Source organism: Mugil cephalus, chromosome 20, assembly GCF_022458985.1.
Source record: "Mugil cephalus isolate CIBA_MC_2020 chromosome 20, CIBA_Mcephalus_1.1, whole genome shotgun sequence".
NCBI lineage: Eukaryota > Metazoa > Chordata > Actinopteri > Mugiliformes > Mugilidae > Mugil > Mugil cephalus.
The window spans coordinates 5527672-5547043 of record NC_061789.1 but is presented as its reverse complement, the minus strand read 5'-3'; the positions used below and the strand labels follow the sequence as shown (position 1 = coordinate 5547043).

General features: G+C 40.5%; 1 protein-coding gene across 3 annotated transcripts; it reads right to left on the bottom strand.

Moving 5' to 3' along the window:
- Positions 1–381: 381 nt before the first annotated feature.
- On the bottom strand, positions 382–18423 carry LOC124998054 (histone acetyltransferase KAT7-like). Of its 3 annotated transcripts, none has more exons than XM_047572183.1 (16): positions 18257–18410; positions 16293–16486; positions 16047–16191; positions 14277–14489; positions 12624–12905; positions 12458–12540; positions 12023–12109; positions 11002–11100; positions 10785–10895; positions 10057–10248; positions 8915–9004; positions 8616–8756; positions 7773–7866; positions 7522–7668; positions 4636–4742; positions 382–4555 (listed from the first exon to the last, which is right to left on the bottom strand). In XM_047572183.1, exons 2-16 carry the CDS (start codon positions 16317–16319, stop codon positions 4457–4459), a joined length of 1917 nt encoding a protein of 638 aa, XP_047428139.1. In that variant the 5' UTR covers positions 16320–16486; positions 18257–18410; the 3' UTR covers positions 382–4456. The 3 variants fall into 3 exon arrangements, with proteins under 3 accessions (XP_047428139.1, XP_047428141.1, XP_047428140.1); XM_047572185.1 differs by having other exon boundaries at positions 10806–10895; XM_047572184.1 differs by lacking the exon at positions 16293–16486 and having other exon boundaries at positions 18257–18423.
- Positions 18424–19372: the final 949 nt, after the last annotated feature.

The following is a 19372-nucleotide window of genomic DNA, read 5'->3' as shown; positions in this document are numbered from 1 at the left end:
AAATTGCAGTTCCAAGAAGCCTAATAGCATAGCATTTTGCGTAAGAAAAAGTTTTTAGCAAGCACATAGGTTAATTTTTCTGATATTGTAACAGTAACTCAAAAATGTCTTTTTCAGCAGTTATGCTATTAAGCTAATGTCTTTAACGTGTTCTAATGAATGTAACTTTAAAAAAGTGCCATTATACAAACACATATGCAAATTTACTTGTGGTGGATTCAAAGACAGCTTTGTCGAATGTTATAAAAACCACTTTAAATTAAATAAAAAAATCATGGTAACCCCCTTGTTAGCCATTTGTCTATACGCTCAATATTATGTCCAGACAATCGTTGCCAGGGGAAACTGGCGACATACAAACAACACAATCAGACGACGCTGGCCATTTGTTTTATTTATTGAAGGGGAAGGTAGAGGCAAAAACAACTACAATAGCACAATGAGCTACACCACGGATGCCACGCTACTTTTGTGAGTTGCTGCTATGTGCCGGCGGTTAAATGAAGGATTGGAGGACGCAGGAACGTGTCGTCCCGTCTGTCCAGGTATCTGTGATCCTATTAAGATGTGTTGGTAACTAGCAAAGGTTGCTGTGAAACTGCCCGTCTATAGCTGCCATTGGCACAGAGAGAAAAATAACAACAAGACAACACTTTATTTTTTTAAGGACTTTTGGATGCGTTCAGGTTGGTTGGTTGTCTTTAAGTTTAAAGATGCTTTGGCCAAAAAAATTACGCTTTTGTTGTCCAGTGAGGGGAAAACGATGCATTCAGGTTCAATTCCTGCTAAGAAAAAGTCATGTGCCTGTTAGATACAATCTTTAATTCTCAAGACCGATCATTTAAAATTACGTCAGGGGTGTATTTAAGGATAGAGATTCATTTTTTTAACTGCCGTTTCCACTCAGTGCACGTGAAAGTTGTGAAAATAACAAAAAGAATTTCAGTCAGCAGCACATTATAGATATTTATTGAGAACAGGCGCTAAAACGATGGTGAACGTACGTCTTTGAAAGCCACGGCCTGTTCGTGTTTTGAATTTGATTCAGTGCCGTCGCTCGTCTTTTCTCCCTCGTGAGGAAAAGGATTAGTAAAAATATAAACAAGAAGTCCTGGTAGAAAGAAAACGTCACAGTTAAAAAAGACAGACACGAATAAAAAGATAAAAAACAAAACAAAACAAAAAAAAACATCAACTTTGTGAACTTTAAAGGCAACATTTCTGACACCACAAAAGAAGAAAAAGTTTATGCTGAGAAAGCCACAAAACAAAGGAAAAGATCATGAAAATAAAAAAATTTAAAACAATCGTGATGGTTGATTAAATCTAACACCTCCAATTTCTAAGCTTATGAACGTCTGAAGGAATACTTCAACATTTTGGTAATGAAACTTATTTTGTTTGATGAGGCGACTGATACCGCTCTCATGTCTGTACAGTAAATATGGGTGGCTTCGAAAAACGATCTGAACAGCGCCCTCTTGTGGTACTCATCACCCCATAACCAAAAACGGATTTCGCTAGCGTAATTTAGTCATAAACATATTACGTTCTAGGGGTGGGCGTCGTCTACGATAGTATCGTAAAAGTTATGACAATGTGCAATCATCGAGTAATTATAATATCTCGAAAAAGACAAAATAAAAACGATAGTCTCACATGGAGGAAATATGCAGGAAACTCCGGTCTCAGCAACGACTTCGGTGGATGATTTAGTGGCGACACATGGGTCGACCTCATTGTGACAAACTGTCGCCTTGACGACAAATCTGTTCCACCACTTAAGAGCAAACCACACAAATAATTTTTTTTCTTTTTGTACATAAATCACATTTTAAAGGATATCATCAGATTACTGTTATCAGAATTGTTTTTAAAAATAATATCATGATTTGATTTTTTATTTTTTTTTTGCCCATCTCACCCGCCCCTGTCCAATACATAAAGTTACCAAGCCGCTAGCTTGCTAACTGCTAGCCTCTGTGGCTTCTGGATGACTTCCCATGTCGAAACCATGACCTCAGTATGAGTACCATTTCAAGCTAGCTTAGCTTAGCTGAGATGGAAATTGCTAGCTTGGCTCATTAAGGGCGTGTCCTTAATGCCAAGATGGCGACGCCCAGAGGCACCACACTTAGCTTCAAAACCATTCGTCCATCTTTATATAAATCACGGGCATCAGTAAAATATGAAGCTTCAATGAGGCGTCTAGGCTCAGCTCTACTTACACGTCACCTCTTTGACATTTCTGAATTAGAGAACTACGCATCGTCGAGCAGGTTTCACCCATATTTATGGACAGTTAATGGTACAGACATGAGAGTAGCATCAAGTTTTGGTCAAGTTCTCAACATATTTACCAAAACATTGAACTACTCCTTCCATTTTTTTTTTTTTTTTGTATTAACTGTGCGTAAAAACAATGAAAAAGTTGATTCGAATATCAGTTTTCAATCAATCACAGTGAGTTATCAGAACAGAAAATAAAAAAAAAAAACAAAAACGAAAGGCTGTCAGCTACGTTCAGTAAATAGAAGGTTGTCATTGTATTTTTCTATCTGCTCTCAGCAGTGATGACGGCGGTAACAAGTAGTGACAACGTGCAAAAGAGACACGTCCTGATTCGATCGTGTGTCACTTTTGATAACAGGAAGTAAACTTCTGAAATGTCTCTGTTGGAGGGGAGATGCCTCCTGTACCTTTCAAGAGCGTCTACACACATTCAAATCTACATACAATTTTTTTTTTTATGAATCCAGATAAATATTTATATCCACAAGGAAGCCAGTCCTACAAAGCAGACATTCCTCTACGTTCCTTTACGTTCTACGCAGTTAACGTATATATTGTTTTTTTTTTAAAAAAAAAGAATATAAATAGCATATTTTAAAAAAAAAAAAAAATCTAGTAAAAACAAAAAGGAAAACACTCGCTGGGAAAAACACATATTACATATTTCCACACATAAAACAAAAGAAGAAAAGCTTAAAATGGGCCGTGGCTTTTTTTTTTTTTGTTTGTTTGTTTTTTTTGTTTTGTTTTAACAGTGGTAAAACCTTTAGAGGTAGAAAAAGTATGAAATATCATCGAGAACTGAATAATGACGACACGTTCGTAAGCTCCCGCTCTGCTAACGGATGAGATTGTAGAAACCGTGAAATAGCACAGCTGAGATTAAAAAAAGGTAACAGAGTACAACCAGGCCAGTGGCAGCTATAGCTTCCTGGCTAACCGGCTGCTAAACACTCGACACGACGTGGGTGGATGTGGGAGGTTATTGACTGGTTCTGGGTTCAAAGAGCCACTGTTTGGTCCGGACGTCATTTATTCGCCAAAGTCATGTGTATCTCGGACTTTATGACAGTAATTCATGGTGGGTTTTTATTAGAACTCTCAGAGAATAATCCAATCAACTCTGTGAGGGAACTCTCTCCGAGTCATGTGACCCGAGCGGTAACCTCCCGTCCTTTTCCACGAAACTTTAATGCGCGCCAGAAGCCCCTGTCCTGTTTAATCAAAACCAGCTGGTTTGCGTCTGCCCGAAAACCCGTTTAAGCGAGTCGGCGCGAGGCCCGACCTGCGTTGTGTCGACGGCCCGGAGAGCAGAATGAGACGCAGCAGACGTTCGGTTCAGGCGGTCCCAGATTGGATTAGTGTCTGGGAGGAGACGCGCTAACAAGGCGCACAATTACTTTCACTTTTTAGGTAACAAATGAGGTGAAACGAGCCGTCGTACATGTACCGACATCTAGGGTTTCTGTGTGGCCGACTCCGTTTAGTCCATGTTATCCAACCATAAACAAATCTACACTAGCTTCTTTGTGTGATACTTGGTGTTACACAAAGGCGTCCCATGCAAAGTTAAATGTTTAAAATATGTAAATGAACCAACAGTTTATGAAATAACTAAACAAACTACTCAAACTTGACTCATCACTATGAAATAAGGATCCATCTGGAGACGCTAACGGTGGTAGCAGCTGTTGCTAACGAAATAACAGGGCACGTTATTGGATAAAAGGTTAAAATGGGATTAAAAGAAGCTGATTTTTTATCTTGTGACATGTTTTAAGATATAAACTCTTCTTCCTAAAAATGTTTTTGGCATTTCATTTGGCCAGATGAGTTGTCTTCTGACACATTTCTTATCAAGCACATCCAAACAATAACAGTTTAAGTTTTTAAGTTCATATTTACCTGGTCAAATACATGTATTTTTGTTAAATATATATATATATAAGTCATTTTAGATTTAAGTCCACATTCATGTACATTTTCCTGTTTTCCAAACAGTTTTGTCTCCTGTCTGTTGGACTCAGTGGCTGCTTGAACCCAGAGCAGTGACGGACTTTGTGTTACTGTGTGAGTATGAAGGAGGATCTGTCTATAGGTGTGTTTGTGTGTTTTTTTTTTTGAGGGGGGGTGGGTGGGTTCTGTGTGTGAAACGGAAGCTCCTCTACGTCCCTTTAGGCGGGGTCCATTTTAAGGCTGTGGGGTCAATGGTTTTGCCGTTACCACGCTTGGTCTCCTTGGCCTTCCAGTCGTCAATGAGGTCCTTCAGGAGGAAAACGAACGAGAGTTGTCGTCACCACAACGACTTTCTAGCAAACGGACAAAGTGAACTGTGCTTCCTACCTGTCGCTTTAAAACCAGGTGCTTTCCCTTCCAGTATTTGAGCATCTGGAGGGACTGTAGTGTGCTGACGATGTCCACCGGGTTCACGGCCGTCTCTTGGCTGATCTCTGAGGAGGGAAACCAGAGTTAGACTCGATGATCTGATTAACACTAACCCAACTTCAGCAGCACCTTCTTAGGCTCCTAATATCTGGATATTAATCTAAAGACACTGTAGAAAGGCAGCTGGCATCATCAGGACAAAGACCAACTTTACTCTCAGAGTTACATATTTAGGGAGTCATCTAAGCCACATTGGAGAAACCTTCTCTGAACAGAGGAATTAGACTGAGATTTAATCTGCCGTCAATTTACAGTAAACTAAAAAAAGAAGTTTCAACACTATTCACACCTTGAGAGTCGATGTTCCCACTGACAATGGCTTCATTAGAGTATCATTCATAGGTTATGAGCGGCAAAACGTCTTCAAAGAATTCTACAAATCCAGGTTCCTTCCTTTCTTTAACACCTTTTGGATCACCATGACCTGAGAACCTTCAGACACCAGCTGGGTTAAAGAAAGGGGAGAGATGTTTGTTGTAGATACCACTAACTGGTAGAAAAAGGAGCTATAACTAAAAATAGCTGAAAAAAATCATTCAGGAAATTCATAATATGGACCAAGAAGAATATTGGGAAAACTAGACGTCACCCACAGAGAACTTAAGTCCATATAATCAAGGGTTAGGTGATGATTGGTACATCAACATCACAAAAAACTACGGTGGAGAAAACCTGGATTTCATTGGCCCATTTTTTTGTGTTTTGTTTCATTTTTTTTAGGCTAATGGTTCAGACTTGGTTTTTGCACGGCTAATTTTTTTACTCGTGTTTACGTTTATTTTTTAATTGCAGTTGTTGCTGCGTTCATGTAACTTCCGTCAAGGTTTTCGTCTCTCGTGGTTGTTCTCAGTTCCAGGAACTTTTACAAGAACAAAGAAAAAGTTCCTGCGCTGTGAACGTCTCTAACATGTACGTTTTTTACATGTTCCTGTGGACAAACAGCTGACGGCTCAGCCACTAGTTTTAAAACCAAGTAAGAATGTTTTGTTGTTTATTCATCACTGTCGTGGTTATTGTGATTTCTACAAAACTGAAAGAAACAAAAAATATTTTGTAAAACCTTAAGACAGTAATACTACACTCTCCAGGTCAAGTTTTAACAAAGCGTGTTATTTAAAACTAATGAAAAGATCTGAATGGTGATGAAACCCACTTTGTTTGCTAAACTCTACAGTCACAGAATAATAAGCAGAGCTGGAATAAAGATGACTGAGGAAATGTGTTGTGCGACTTGAAAACATCCCCCTAAACCCAAATAAGGAATTTGGAACAAGAAGCTCAAAAGGAAATATTGATGTGAGGGAACAGAGTGTTAATAATGAACCATTCACTGTAGTGGAAGCTGTCTGACCTTCGATGATTTTATTACTTCTTATTTACTGCGACAACAATGTTTTTGTCACACTACATAAAGTGACAAAAAGATGCATGAAATGACGTAAATAAGAGTTATTTTAATTACGATCAATGGTGGAAACGTGGAAACTGAACTAAATAAAGAGACAACTGTAAGTTTGATGCACCTCACTGTGTTGTGGTGCTTTTGTTTGTTTTTTTAGTAAATTTCAGGTGTGTATCATTACCAGGTTTGATCCACCACTTTAGTTTTAAATTAAATAACTACTAGATGAATTACTTATATAACTATATAAAGTTGTCAAACATGCTCATAGTCACCACTAGGGGTGGGAAAAAATATCCATATGGCAATATATCGCGATTTGCGGTTTTTCTAACGATACAATTTAGATTAAATTTGTTTTTGTCGGATGAATTATTATCGTCATCTGATGTACATATATATACAATGTTTTTTTTGCATTTAAAATTTCTCAGTGAACTATGTAGAATATTGCAATATCATAATATCGCAATAATGTATCGTATCGTGACTCAAGTATCGCGATACGTATCGTTTCGTGAAGTTGTTGCCAATACCCACCCCCAGTTACCAGAGGATGACACACTGTTATTTTAATATTCACATTAACCTCAGTAGCATGTTGTGTCTAGTGCAAACATCTCGTTTATGTTTTCTCTAGCTGTGTTTCCATTACATTTTTTCGTAAAATAAAAGCAATATTCCTGGATTTTCCTGTTTTGCGAATGAGCTGTAACTCTCATAATGACTCGTCTTTCAAGATCCCAAAATTATCTTAAATTCTCGTCACGCGAGACTTCACTTTGAGGAAGATGGACTTCAAATGAACTGGTCACTCTGCTTCATCTCCAGTGACTTTTGCGATACACTGTTATATTGTTACAACTGAAAAGCCACCTCATGAGAGCGTAAGTGTACGTTTAGGTAGGTGTTTTTTATTGTGATATTTAGATTTTGCACATTTCTAGTTAAATGCAAACACAGAAACTATGAGCATGTGCGCTGGCTGATATAATGCAGCACTTCACTTGAAGGATTGGGTGTTTTTTTTGTTTTCATCACATAACCATGTTTTTTTTTTTTTTCGTGGAAAGAATCTCACCGGCAGAAATAAAACCGATGCACTCAGACAGCAGGAGCTTCCTCACGTCTCCGGGATGACCTACTTTCCTAGAAACTGCTGCTGGATTCTTGCGGGCATCCGCCTTCATTTATCACTTGAAACAGTGACTCGCTGTGGCCTCAGTGCTCTCTGAACCAGCCGCTACACACTTGAATGCATACGTGCACACATCAGCACGCAAACACTTTCATCGGTATATTTCGGATTCCTCCCTCACAGTGAGGAACGTTTTGTCTTTTCTTCCTCTGACGCTGGAACAGATGAGGTTAAGTCCACTGACCTTTGATGGAGATCTCCTTGCCCTGAAAGTTGTTCAGGTAGCGCAGCAGCACCTCCTTCCAGTAACTTCTGTAGCTGATGAGGCCCAGGTCAGACAGGGGGCGCTCAGGGGATCCCACCTTCTCCTCCACCTTGGACAACAGGTAACCTGGACAAGGACGCTTCAATCAGAGCTCAGGACATCCTCCTAAAATCCAGTCCCTGGTTTAATTTACGAGATACACAATCGTACAAAGAGGCGTCTGTACTCACTGAAGTCTATGAGCATCTTGCCGTAGCCCTGCCTCATGTACTGTGGCATGGTGAGGATGCAGGACACGTTGTAGTTCAGGAAAGAGTTCTTCTCCTGCGGAGGGAGAACAAATATTGGAAGATGGTGGTTTGACAGACGTGGGACTTTCAAGGTTGATTACAAAAATGTGCAAACCAGACTCCTCTTGCTGGTGCTTTCCATTTACCTCAGAGGGCGGAAGTTTGAGTTACCGGTGTTCCAGTTACAGAAGGCCGTGTCCATGAAAGCGCTAGCCTTGTCTGAATATAACTCGGTGGAAACTTGATGTGTTCAATATTTACATTTTTTGAGCGCAAAGTAAAATTAGAGAAAAATCTTGATATTAACTAATATTATTGGTATAATGTTAAACTAAATTTAGTCAGTTTAAGTTACACAAAGTGTAAATGGAACTCATGAGTTTTTTATGACCAGTATAGAACTATTTATAGTGATCAAATCTACCACATGAGGCAGAAATTTATATTAAAAAAAAAATTCAAAACTTTTTAATGTTTTTAATTTAAATGTAGAAACAAAACCACTATTAATCTCAATTTGCACTGTTGTGACTTTACCAGGGTATTGTTTTTAGTCCTTGTTAGTGCAACATGTGCTTATATGTCCCATGTAACACATGAAAACAGCATTTCAACGTATGTTTGTGGAAAAATAGTCCATACAATCGATTTAATGTAACTAAAACTAATCAGAATTGCTAATAAACAGAATATTACAGGAGCTTCTAATTACTGTTAACACACGGGGCGGCCATCTTGGTACCGCATCTCAAGGGGTGGTGAAGATTCTGAATCTTGAGTTACCTTGGAGAAGTACCCGACCAGGTGGCACCCCGTGTTGTCTGCTTCGGTCATGACGTAGAAGAGGAACGGTTCGACGTCGTAATACAGAGTCTTGTGGTCCAGGAAGAGTTTTGCCAGCAGACATAAGTTTTGACAGTAAATCTAACAGAGGGAGAGCGCAACAAATATGTCTGAGACTCATATCAGGACAAACTTACTGGAAAAGGTTTATAATATGTTTAAATGTTCCTCCATGAGGTTCACGGACTGCTGGACTTGCTGAGTGAAGTCTGAGGTTCAGACGTGCGTTGATCTCTCACCTTGTTCTTCTTTCCATCAACCTCGAACACAGAGATGTTGCCCTTCCTGTAGATCTCATCGCCTGGAGGATGCTTCCACACACACTTGGCCTTCACAAGGGACGGCACAGACAAACGAGAGGAAGTCAGTGCAGAGCAGGAGTAAACGTACAGTATATATTAAACACATTAAAACTATGGATGTCTTGATCGGTATTAGGGCAGATCCAGGCCTTTTTAAACTGATCGGATTAGATCAGTATCAGTGCAATGTGTATTCTGTAAAGCAAGATGGAATTAATCTACAAGAGATAAAAAGAAAGACCAAGACTGAAGCAGAAGAGCTGATATCCTGACTTTCAGGTCTATCGCTCTAAACTGCGCTGGAAGGGCAAAGGGCCGATCTAAATGCAGTCTGCATGGTCTAGGAATACCATTATAAATGGCCTTAGGTGCTGAGATAGTACAGTTATAGTTTGAACTGAGGCAAAAAGCCGAGGCTCCTTTTGTGTCATTTTGACTTTGAGGCTTTAATACCACTGATACGAAACAGCTTAATATTTTTTTTATCAATAGAAGACTTTTCAGGCGAAGAAATATTGTCTTTAGTGCTGCGTTTTCTTCTTCCAGTTATGGAGATACTGGATGAGTAAGGGACCAAAAACTTCACCAAAATACTGAAACACAGATATCAGCACCACCTCTAAAGGTCACATAACCTCTGACAATGAAAGTCACCAGTAAATTGTTGATGTGAAGCCTCCTTCTGTCCGTTACCGTAGGATGTTTGGTGAAGTTGTTAATTGACTGTTGCTGAGTGGATTTGGACTCTGTTAGCATTAGCAGGTGCCTTTTTAGATGAGTGTGCATTGATTGTATTTCAGTACTGACATGTCACGGTAGTATGGGATTAATTGATTGATTGAAGCATTACCACTCCACACACTTGATGAACTGCTGCTACTTTGCTACAATGACCACTGGACTCCACATCTGTCTTTTTTGAGGCATCAGTACGACTAGTCTGTACAACTCCTGCTTGTTTCCGACTTTTTGTTTGGATCTACCTGGACCTGAATGTCTAAATGTTCCAAAAAGGAGTGATTATGGTCACTGTCTTTCTCTCATTAAAGTTTCGAATGCAACCGTGGGAAATGCCTCACCATGTGCCTGCGCAGAATGGTCTGGCTCTTCATGTACTTAAGGCAGAACTCGCACATGTAGAGCCTCCCCAGGCGGGCGTACTCCTCCGGATACGGGGAGTGGTACCAGGTGTCCAGCTCGTAGCGTCCAAACACGATGGTCTTGATCATGTTGCTGCCCTCCGACACCTGGCCGGCGAGACGGAGCTTCTCCTGTTCGGCCATACAAGGACGCGAGGGACAGGGAGACGAGGTGCAGAGAGGACAAGCAGAGAGGGGAGAGGAGAAACTAAAATTATTCAGGGAAGAGGATCGGACGTCGATAAACCTCAGTCACACGATAAAATGATGGGGGAGGAAAATGCAGAATGAAGAACTACAAGGAAAATTATCAATGTATAAATATTAGGGTGTAAACGTTATCAGTGAGAATCTGAACTTGTACCGGCGTCCCACAGGGATCTGTACTCGGACCACTTTAATGAACTTTACGTGTATATAATCGCTTCAATTATCTTCAAACGTAACAGAGCAGAAGAAAAAACAAACACACAGTGACAGGAAGTGAGTGTCCAAACCAAACTACCAAAAATATCTCAGACTCCTCCAGCGGTTGCAGAGGAGAATTTTGCGGACTGAAACAGAGAAGGACAAGAATAAGGCAGAAAAGGGGGGAGGAGCGGCACACGAAGGAAAGGGAGGAAGTAAGCGAGTAAGGGAGGGAGTTGATGATGAGTTTTCTCTCTTACAAGGTCGTCCGATGCACGTGCCTGCGCTTTCCTGAACAGCTCGAGGTCGTAGTCGCTGGTGATGTTCTCCAGCAGCGGCTCCCGACTCGTCCCGTGGCTTTGACGGTGCTCCTGGCAGCAGAGGACGAAGACGTTTAAAATATTAAAATAAAACATGTTTCGTTTTTAAGTGACGTTCATTTTTTTTTTATTTGCATGCATGCGTTTATCCACTTACCATGTACTTGTCCTTCTGTTCCTTATTGAGGCCAGAGTTCCTCTTCCTCCTCAGCTCTGTCACTTTCTCTTTGTATCGCAGCTGACGATCTGAAGGGGCCTGAGAGCACAGAGACGACTTTAATACTGATGCTCTGTAATAAGCCATTCAGCTCACTAATTCTGAAGAACGGCAAGATAGAGGTAAAGAAAGATTACTACTTTCGATTTAACCTTCTCATGCTAATAAACAAAGTAATAATGCCATACTAAATTGATATTTGATCTGCAGCTGATAATCACAAGTCAATTGTGAGCGGCGTCCCGCAAGGAACTATACTTAGGCCACTTATATATGGCCGAGGAGATAAATAAAGCATCCATATATCCATCCATCATATGATGATGACACAGTTATCAATTAAGGACGTCCCAATTAAGTTTTCTAATACTTCAGATCTAAAAATAAACTAAATTTCCTCCCCTACACATTCATAAAATGTTTCTTATCTTACTTTCCTTGATTGTGCGCGAAGTTGGGAAATGACAAAATACGTTCAGCTCTGTCTCATTTGGAAATCTTAAATCAAGCAAGTTCTGTATTTTTGTTTCTTTTGTTTTAGTAATGGATTGCTGCTATATTTGTCCATTACTTACATTACAAGGTTTTATTCTACAATAAATATTACAACACGACATTTTCTCCAGTGATTAATGAGCGTGGCCTTTGTTGCATAACACACTGGTTGTGACTTCACCAACAGCAGCACTTTCCTTCTCACCCTGACATCACTGACAACATGAACTGAGGCATCGCTGCTTTTCAGAGTAACGTTAAGGGGATTCCCTCCCATACACACAGACACACACTGTGTCACAATCCACATTTAGACTGGGGAAGTCATGGTCAAAGGGTCACAGCCTCCACCTGAATTTACTCACTTGAGCTGTCAAAGAGAACTACCTTACACACATCTGTCTGTTTGAGGTGTGAGCTTGCGTCTGATGCTACTGTGTATTGTGCGTTTTAAGAAACGTGTTACCTGGTTTCTCGTGGAGTGCCTGTTCTCGTCCTGGCGGTGCGACAGCGTCCTTTCCTCGGCCTGTTTGTCGCGCGTCGTTGCTTTGCCCTGAAACCAAACATCCAGACCGTCTACCACCAACGACTCAACAACAACCCCGGCCCGCACCACAAACATGGCAGCAGACACCTCCGTTGTTCCTGGAGGCTTCGCAGCTTGACAATTTCAATTTCTGTCTGACGGCTTCCTTCGGCTTCACCCACTGGACGCTACAAAAAATAGTTTCTATCCGACAGCTATGAATGTATTAAATGCTGCTAAAGCCCTATAATTCATATTTCATAAGTGATTCTTCAATACCCGTGAAATTTGGATGCTGGTTTGTGTTTGTCTTTCATGTCTTGGCATAAATCACAGTTTCACACTTCTTATTTTGACTTATTTTTACGTGTGTACCTTGCATTCATCGGCAGAGAGGTTGTGGTATAGGGGGCATCCTGATATGGAGAAATGTCTCTCATGTCTGCCTGTTAGATGACCTGAGAGGAAAAGGGAGGAAGTGGAAGGTGAAGTACACAAATAAAAGTTGCTGGTCCGAAGCTGAACGTGTCCGTGCCCTCACCCAGTGAGTTGCAGCCGGGCGTGGGACACTTCATGTTGAAGTTGTAGCTCTCGTGGAAACGGCGTCGCTTGGGCCGGTGGGAAAGGTCGTGGGCGGCGGCTTCTTTCAGCGAGAGCTCCTTGGCCAGCCTCTCGTCCTCCTCCTGAGACACCACGATGTCGTTGCTGGACGACACCAGGTCGTTGCTCGGGCTGGAAACCTCGATGTCCGACTCTGAGGACGGCGCGTTTCCCGTCGGGGTGCGAGGAGGGGTCTCGTCCCGATCCGCCCCCCGCTTGATGTCTGAGGAGTCAATCGAGACAAGGGAAACACATCACGGTTAGCGATACAAACGCGTTACCAATATTTGTGTGATAAAGGCGTCTATGAAGCCGTCTCCTGCCACAAATCAACTTTAAACGGAATCTCTGCAGGCTGCAACCCTAACCCACATAGATATGAGATAAGCAGAGAAATCCAATAGTAGAGAATAATGTTACTGGAGCAGAGGAGACTCTGGCAGGACATATTTCAGCTTTGTTTCCATTTCTTCTGGTCCCGTTGGGACATTTAAGACGTCAGTTTAACGCCAACAAACGACATCGGTTCTTGAGACGTTCAACTGAAAAACGCAGCTGAAACGTTTTATTTGTTGACAAAGATTAACTTTAATATGAAACCCTGCAGAAAGACAGTAAATGAAGGGATTAATAAGTGTGATAAATTCTAAATATTTTAAATATTCTGACTAAAACACTGGGAAATGACTGTTTTTCTGTGGCTCCTCCACCGTGGACACCTTGATTTTATCAGACTGAATGTACTTAATCAACACCACGTGTGGTGGTAAGAGGTCAAAAATGACGTTACTTCACGTTTTTCTCCTTTATCTAATGTAGGAACGTCAAACATACTAAAATCTGTCCACCAAGGGGTCCAACTGGGACTTTTTTGTCCAGACACAGACGATGTGAGGTGACACTAGAGTTTGCCTTAGTTGTGAGCAGTTCTTTGATGTTGGTCTTAGGGCCGAGTACGACTGTATCTTCTAAAAGAAACCTTACCAATAACCTCAGATATTTATCTAAATGGATTAAGCTAATTTAACTTCACACACATCTAACTAACCCTACGTTATGACAGAGACACTAAAACAGGATTTCCTGGTTGAAAACTAGAGGGCACATATAAAAATAATCAAAAAAATAAAAATATCAAAAAAGAGAAGTTGTTTAACTGTTTCTATTTTGTACTCAGCAAACAAATACAGGAAGACTACGAGACACAGACAAAGGCAGTGTCCTGTCAATTAAAATAAAGTAATTGAACACATTTTGTTAACGGTGTGTCATGACATCTTTTCATCTAATAATCTCTCTCCGCTTTAATGGACGTGGATCGTGATCCTCCACAGTTCCTGGTCTGTGTAAAGTCTTAATAAAACACGTCCAGGAGATCTACCGAGACACATTAGTCTTCTTTATAATCAGGAACACGCTGTGATCACAGACGTGACAACAACTCAACGTCCTCCTCCGGGATTTTTATTTACTTTCTTTGTCGTATCAGAACAATCCCCCTAATGTTGCGTCAACCTTTTCTACTCTCTCCTCATTCATAAACACGTCCCGGACTTCCGACAACAAATGAATCTGCTTCGGGAGTGGGACGTACCGTTAGCCTCGGTGTCCGAGCCGGACGACCTGCTCTGACGGAGGGGGTACTTCTTGGCCGTGGCGTTTGACGCCCCCTGCTGGCTGCGAGTGATCCTGCGCCCGGAGGAAAAGACCGACGCTGCTGCTGCTGCTGCTGCTGCTGCTGCCGTCGACTCTGCTGCTGAATCGTGGCCTTCGTCAGGAGCCGCAGCCGCAGGAGAGCTGCAGTTATCTAGGGAAGAGAAGAGACGCTTGTTAAGAGAAGTGATCACTATTAAAACTGACCACAAACTTTTAGAAGATTTTTCTGCATGACTTCCTTCTAACAAATGTTATGGACGTCAGAGTAACTGAGATACGAGCATCGTAAAAAATGTTTAGAAAGAACTCTGAATCTACTGAAACATGTCCTTGCTCCTGCTTTGAAACTGAGGCATTAAATTACTGCGGCTCCTTGTTTTTAATCTACAGATTAATTACTGGTAGATGCAAGTACAATTAAAATAAGTGGATCGAATCTAACACAAAAACTTTAACAAAAAAAAGAACCCAGTGGCCTGCAAGCGATCAACTTCAAGCAAAAATGTTGAGAAGAAGACGGGGTTTACTTGTTGCAGAAAGCCTCAGCTGTCATGAAGGCACAGATCCAGACACAAAAAAAGGAAAAGAAAAGAAGCTTTGAATCCTCTACTTTGTCGTGATAACTGGCCTCTGTGCTGTTTCTGAGCCCGCGTGAGGAGACTCGGCGGTGACAGTCGTCTTCTCCTGCTGACAAAACGCAGGAGAAACAGTGCTAGCCTTTCTTTCCCCGTCGTAAATCCCCTCCGGCAGCCGGAGCAGAAGGAGGTCACGCAGGGGGTGGGAGTAAAGATTATGTGAGTGTTTGGTGGGGGGAGGTCAGCCTGTCTGAACTCATTCATGCTCGGCGGGTCCCATTATGCGCTCGCTTGCAATTTCAGAAAAAGACAGTCCTGCACCAAGTCTCTGCTTCGTGACTGCGATAACAGAGAGGAGATGATTCAACGGGAATTTTGGAGGATGTAGTTTGTAGCTGAATTCAAACAAATAAGTGTTTCTGTTGTTTAATAAAAAATAGTGGGAACAAATGTTACTATAATAAACAAACCACAGTCTCTAAATTGAAAACACAGCTGAAGCAACAGGTCTGTCTATTATTTTAAACTAAATGCTGGATACCAGAACCTTCATGATGATAGAATTTAATGCAGGATGGTTAAATAAAAAAAGGTATTTGTGTTCACTTGTGTGTTCACCTACTGTACTTCTGAACTGGAACTAGAACTCAGTCAAACCTATGCTACACGTAGACATGTCCGGCTGAGTAATGTGAGTAATATACAAGAATACAGTAATGTGAGACAGGGATTATGACTGGTCATAATGTTATGGCTCATCAGTGCATAAAACTAGAATGAGGAGGGAGATTAAAGTGGAGGGAAAACAGGGAGACAACAAGCTGTTATGTTGATAATATCACTGTATATAATAACCAGTGTCTTTAATTATTAATGTGTAGTATCCTCTGTTTAAATAAAACTCGTCCATTCCTCCCATTTCCTGGAAAAGGTGTTATATGTGTGTGGATATATATATATATGTTTTGTGGACATAACCAAAAGCTATGGGGTTGACCTGTGTTCATGTTTCCACGCTGCCTCCCAGCACTTTTCATGTGATTGAGAAAACTGCTTTTAATAAGAGGTGTAATGGAGAAATGAATCAAACATTCTGCTATATCTATGTTTTTGTTCTAATAATAATAATTTACCTTGTGAGCTCTGGCTCAGGCGCAGGGAGGCGCGAGTCAGGCGTGTGCTGCTGCGTCTGTGCACGATCTCCGAAGCTTCGGCGTGTTCGAGGTCGGCGGAAAAGTCAGAGTCCTCCGTCCCGTCCGAGCTGCTGCCTGCGGTCCTCTAGGAAAACAACGACAATTATCTGCTGTTATTCAACTGAAACATTCAGAACGCTTTGGTGAGATTAACTTAGATAAAACTGTTTTTTTTATTTTAATTACCAGCGGATAATTCAATAAAGATCCCATGACGGAGGAGGAGCATCAGAACCTCCACATCTCCTCCAGAGTTGAGTTCCCCTCTTACCTTAACTGACTTGTTAAGAAATACTCAGAATAAACCTTTCACCGCCCGCACGTCTGTTGTGCCAACCACAACGCCTACGATGCACCTTCCACGTCAATTCCCAAATACTCTGTTTTGAAGACAAATTGCCATCAGCTCCGAGCACATCAGGAAAATGAAGTGATATCAAATGAAGTTGCTTTGCAGCTCAGTTTGTCTCAGGGTTGCCGGCCACACACAATGAACGGGGGTAACGCTGATAACGGAGGGCTCACCCGGCCCGTGTGGGGGTGGGGTAACGGGGGGGACTCCAGCAGAGCCCACATTAGCATCGCACAAATAACGTGCTGGAGGGGCCCCTTCCCTCGCTTCAAATAAAAATCCACCAGGAAAACCTGCTACTACATGGGGAAATAATACGCAAAACTATATGTATCTATTTTATTTCTCTTTAGCTTTCCCATATTTTTGCTGTAGTTTTGTATTAGGAAATGTGACACAGAGATCAACTCAAAGAATGTACCTAAATATATGACCAATAAGAAAAATAATAAATCAAACTTAGAAGTCACAAGTGTTATTATATTACATTTTGAGAGATTTTGTGTAAAATAATTAATTTTACATTAAACTTAGCAAAGTAATTTCTGAAAATATATGTAAATACAATAAATACAAGAGCACTTAGCTCCTTAATCTCATTATACACTGACGATAATGACAATAATAATAATAATGACAATAAAGGGCATTCTGTTCTAGCTTGGCCTAGTTTAATTTAGTTTAGCTTGGGCAGCTTCCCCGCCCGACCTTTTTTTAACTGGATTCATAACTTTATGGGAAAAAAATACATGTAAATAATGCAAACTTGGTCAATCACGGGTCATAAGAACAAAATTATAGACTGAAACAAATGAAGTAGGAGACCAATCGGGGGGAAAACAACAACAATAAGCTATAATAATAAATAAATTAAAAAGATAAAATGAAAATAAGTACATTATTCCTCTTTGAACCATGTATCATATAATTTAACATTTTGTTTCACTTTTTATAGAGTTTGATTTAAGATTTGACAAACTCTTTAAACTCTTTAAATGTTACTTTGGTTACTCTAAACTGAATATATACAGTTTTAAAATAAATGTTAATGTTAATGATATTGGTTAATTAAAAAAAAGAAGTACAATTGTTTTCAATGCCTTAAAATTTGAGATATAATTTTGTTAATTATTTACTGTGCAAAACCCCAACGTGCAGTTCTTTAATGTTGCTAGCCCACTTGACAACTTCACAACAAGAGGATGCGCACGCAATTTGCATCGGACCAATCAAATTAAAAAGTGGGTGGGGTCTGGAATAGTCCAACCAATGAGCGTCAAGTCGGGCCCGACTCTGACCAATCACAGAGTTGTTTTGGTCCGGTCGCTCGTTACGTCATCACGCACGCCAAAGAACAGCCTGTTCCTTTTTTTTTGTCAGTTAGGGAAAGCTGCCGTTAAAGACGTTAAACTCCCAGTTTAGCTGCTGCGCGCTTTTCCCTAAAATAAATCTCACCAAATGCACAAAACAAGCAATTTGCAGCTATTTCCCCTCTATCACGAATGAAAAAAAAACCCACAGCACATTCTGGCAACTCAGCAATAAACATTAGCCAACATTAGCTTCTTTTGAGAAACAGCTCTTGTGTTTTTCTAACAGCATTAATATCCAACACACACACGCTTCTGAATAAAAACATCTCATTGTTGCACACTTTAGCCCAACAGGCTGGTTGGTATTTCCCACCCAGAGTTTGATTTCTGCCTCTGTGTTGGCTAACGTTAGCAATGACGTTATGTTTGTTTGTAGCGCGATCTGCAGTCTGCACCCTCGAGTCCGGAGCAAACGTCCGTCTTACCTTTCTCCGGGGCATTTTTAAACGATGGGCCTCCGGCAAATTATTATCCCAGTTATCAGCGTTTATGTGCAATTCCTGGCAGCCACAAATGAGCAGCCGTTAAGCCAACTCAGCTAAAAAAAAAAAAGCGCATAAATTTCTCCGCACTTCCTAGACACTACTGCGCATGCGCATGTTTGTGGTGCGTTGCCAAAATGACTCCGTGTAGAAAACATGTCACAGCTTAAAACCTAGACACAACCCCGTCTTTTAAGTAATTTTTCAAACAGATCTGTATTTTGAGCCTTTTTAATGTGTAACTAGTCAATATACTCAGTATTTACCTAAAACATTTCTATCTTAGCTGAGGTATGCGGCTTATTTACAATACTATTTACAATACTATTCATGATATTCATAACGTATATTCACCACCAACTCTGGTGTAAACATTTCTGGTACCTTTGATATGTTATATTTTATTATTATTTTCTTATCTTTACTTTTTTTATGGGCTCATTGTCTTGCCCTGCTGCCATAACACTTACATTTCATGTTGGGGACCAATAAAGTCTTATCTTGTCATACAGTTTTGGCATAAATGTAATAGGAAATAATTGAACTTAAAAATAATAATAATAATAATAATAATAATAATAATAATGATTAGACATACAATCATTTTTTAAAATTTTCAGTGTAACCAACAGAGTTAATTTCAACAAATAATAAAAAAAAAAAAAATAAGAAGAGTAGTAGTAGAGTTAATAATGTTAGTAGTAGCAGTGCGTGTAGTGTTAATAACATGTAGGAGTAAGTGGAAGAGTTTCATAAAGGTTTACACAGATGGGTCAAAAATTTGAATACTGGGAAGGCGGCGACAGGGATGAGCATACCACAAATTCAAATCTGACATGGGAAGTGGCTGTCAGATTGTGTGTCAGTCTTCACGGAAGAACTTGTGGCAATTTTATGAGCACTTGATTAGGGGGAAGAAATCAATCCTGTGGGTGCAGTTGTATGCTCAGATTCTGCAGTGGCTCTGATGGCACCAGAAAGTGAGGGGAGTGATACTAGACCAGATTTAGTGATAAAAAATTATGATTGTGCTAAATAGAATAGTTCAGAGTGGCAGAG

What these genes read in the sequence shown, in the direction of transcription:
- LOC124998054 (XM_047572183.1), bottom strand. Translation starts at nt 16,319, where the DNA reads ATGGGATCTTTATTGAATTATCCGCTG. An exon ending in CTTTATTGAATTATCCGCTG is followed by an intron (nt 16,192 to 16,292) that starts GTAATTAAAATA and finishes TTGTTTTCCTAG; the next exon opens with AGGACCGCAGGCAGCAGCTC. An exon ending in TTGATGGAAAGAAGAACAAG is followed by an intron (nt 8,757 to 8,914) that starts GTGAGAGATCAA and finishes TCCCTCTGTTAG; the next exon opens with ATTTACTGTCAAAACTTATG.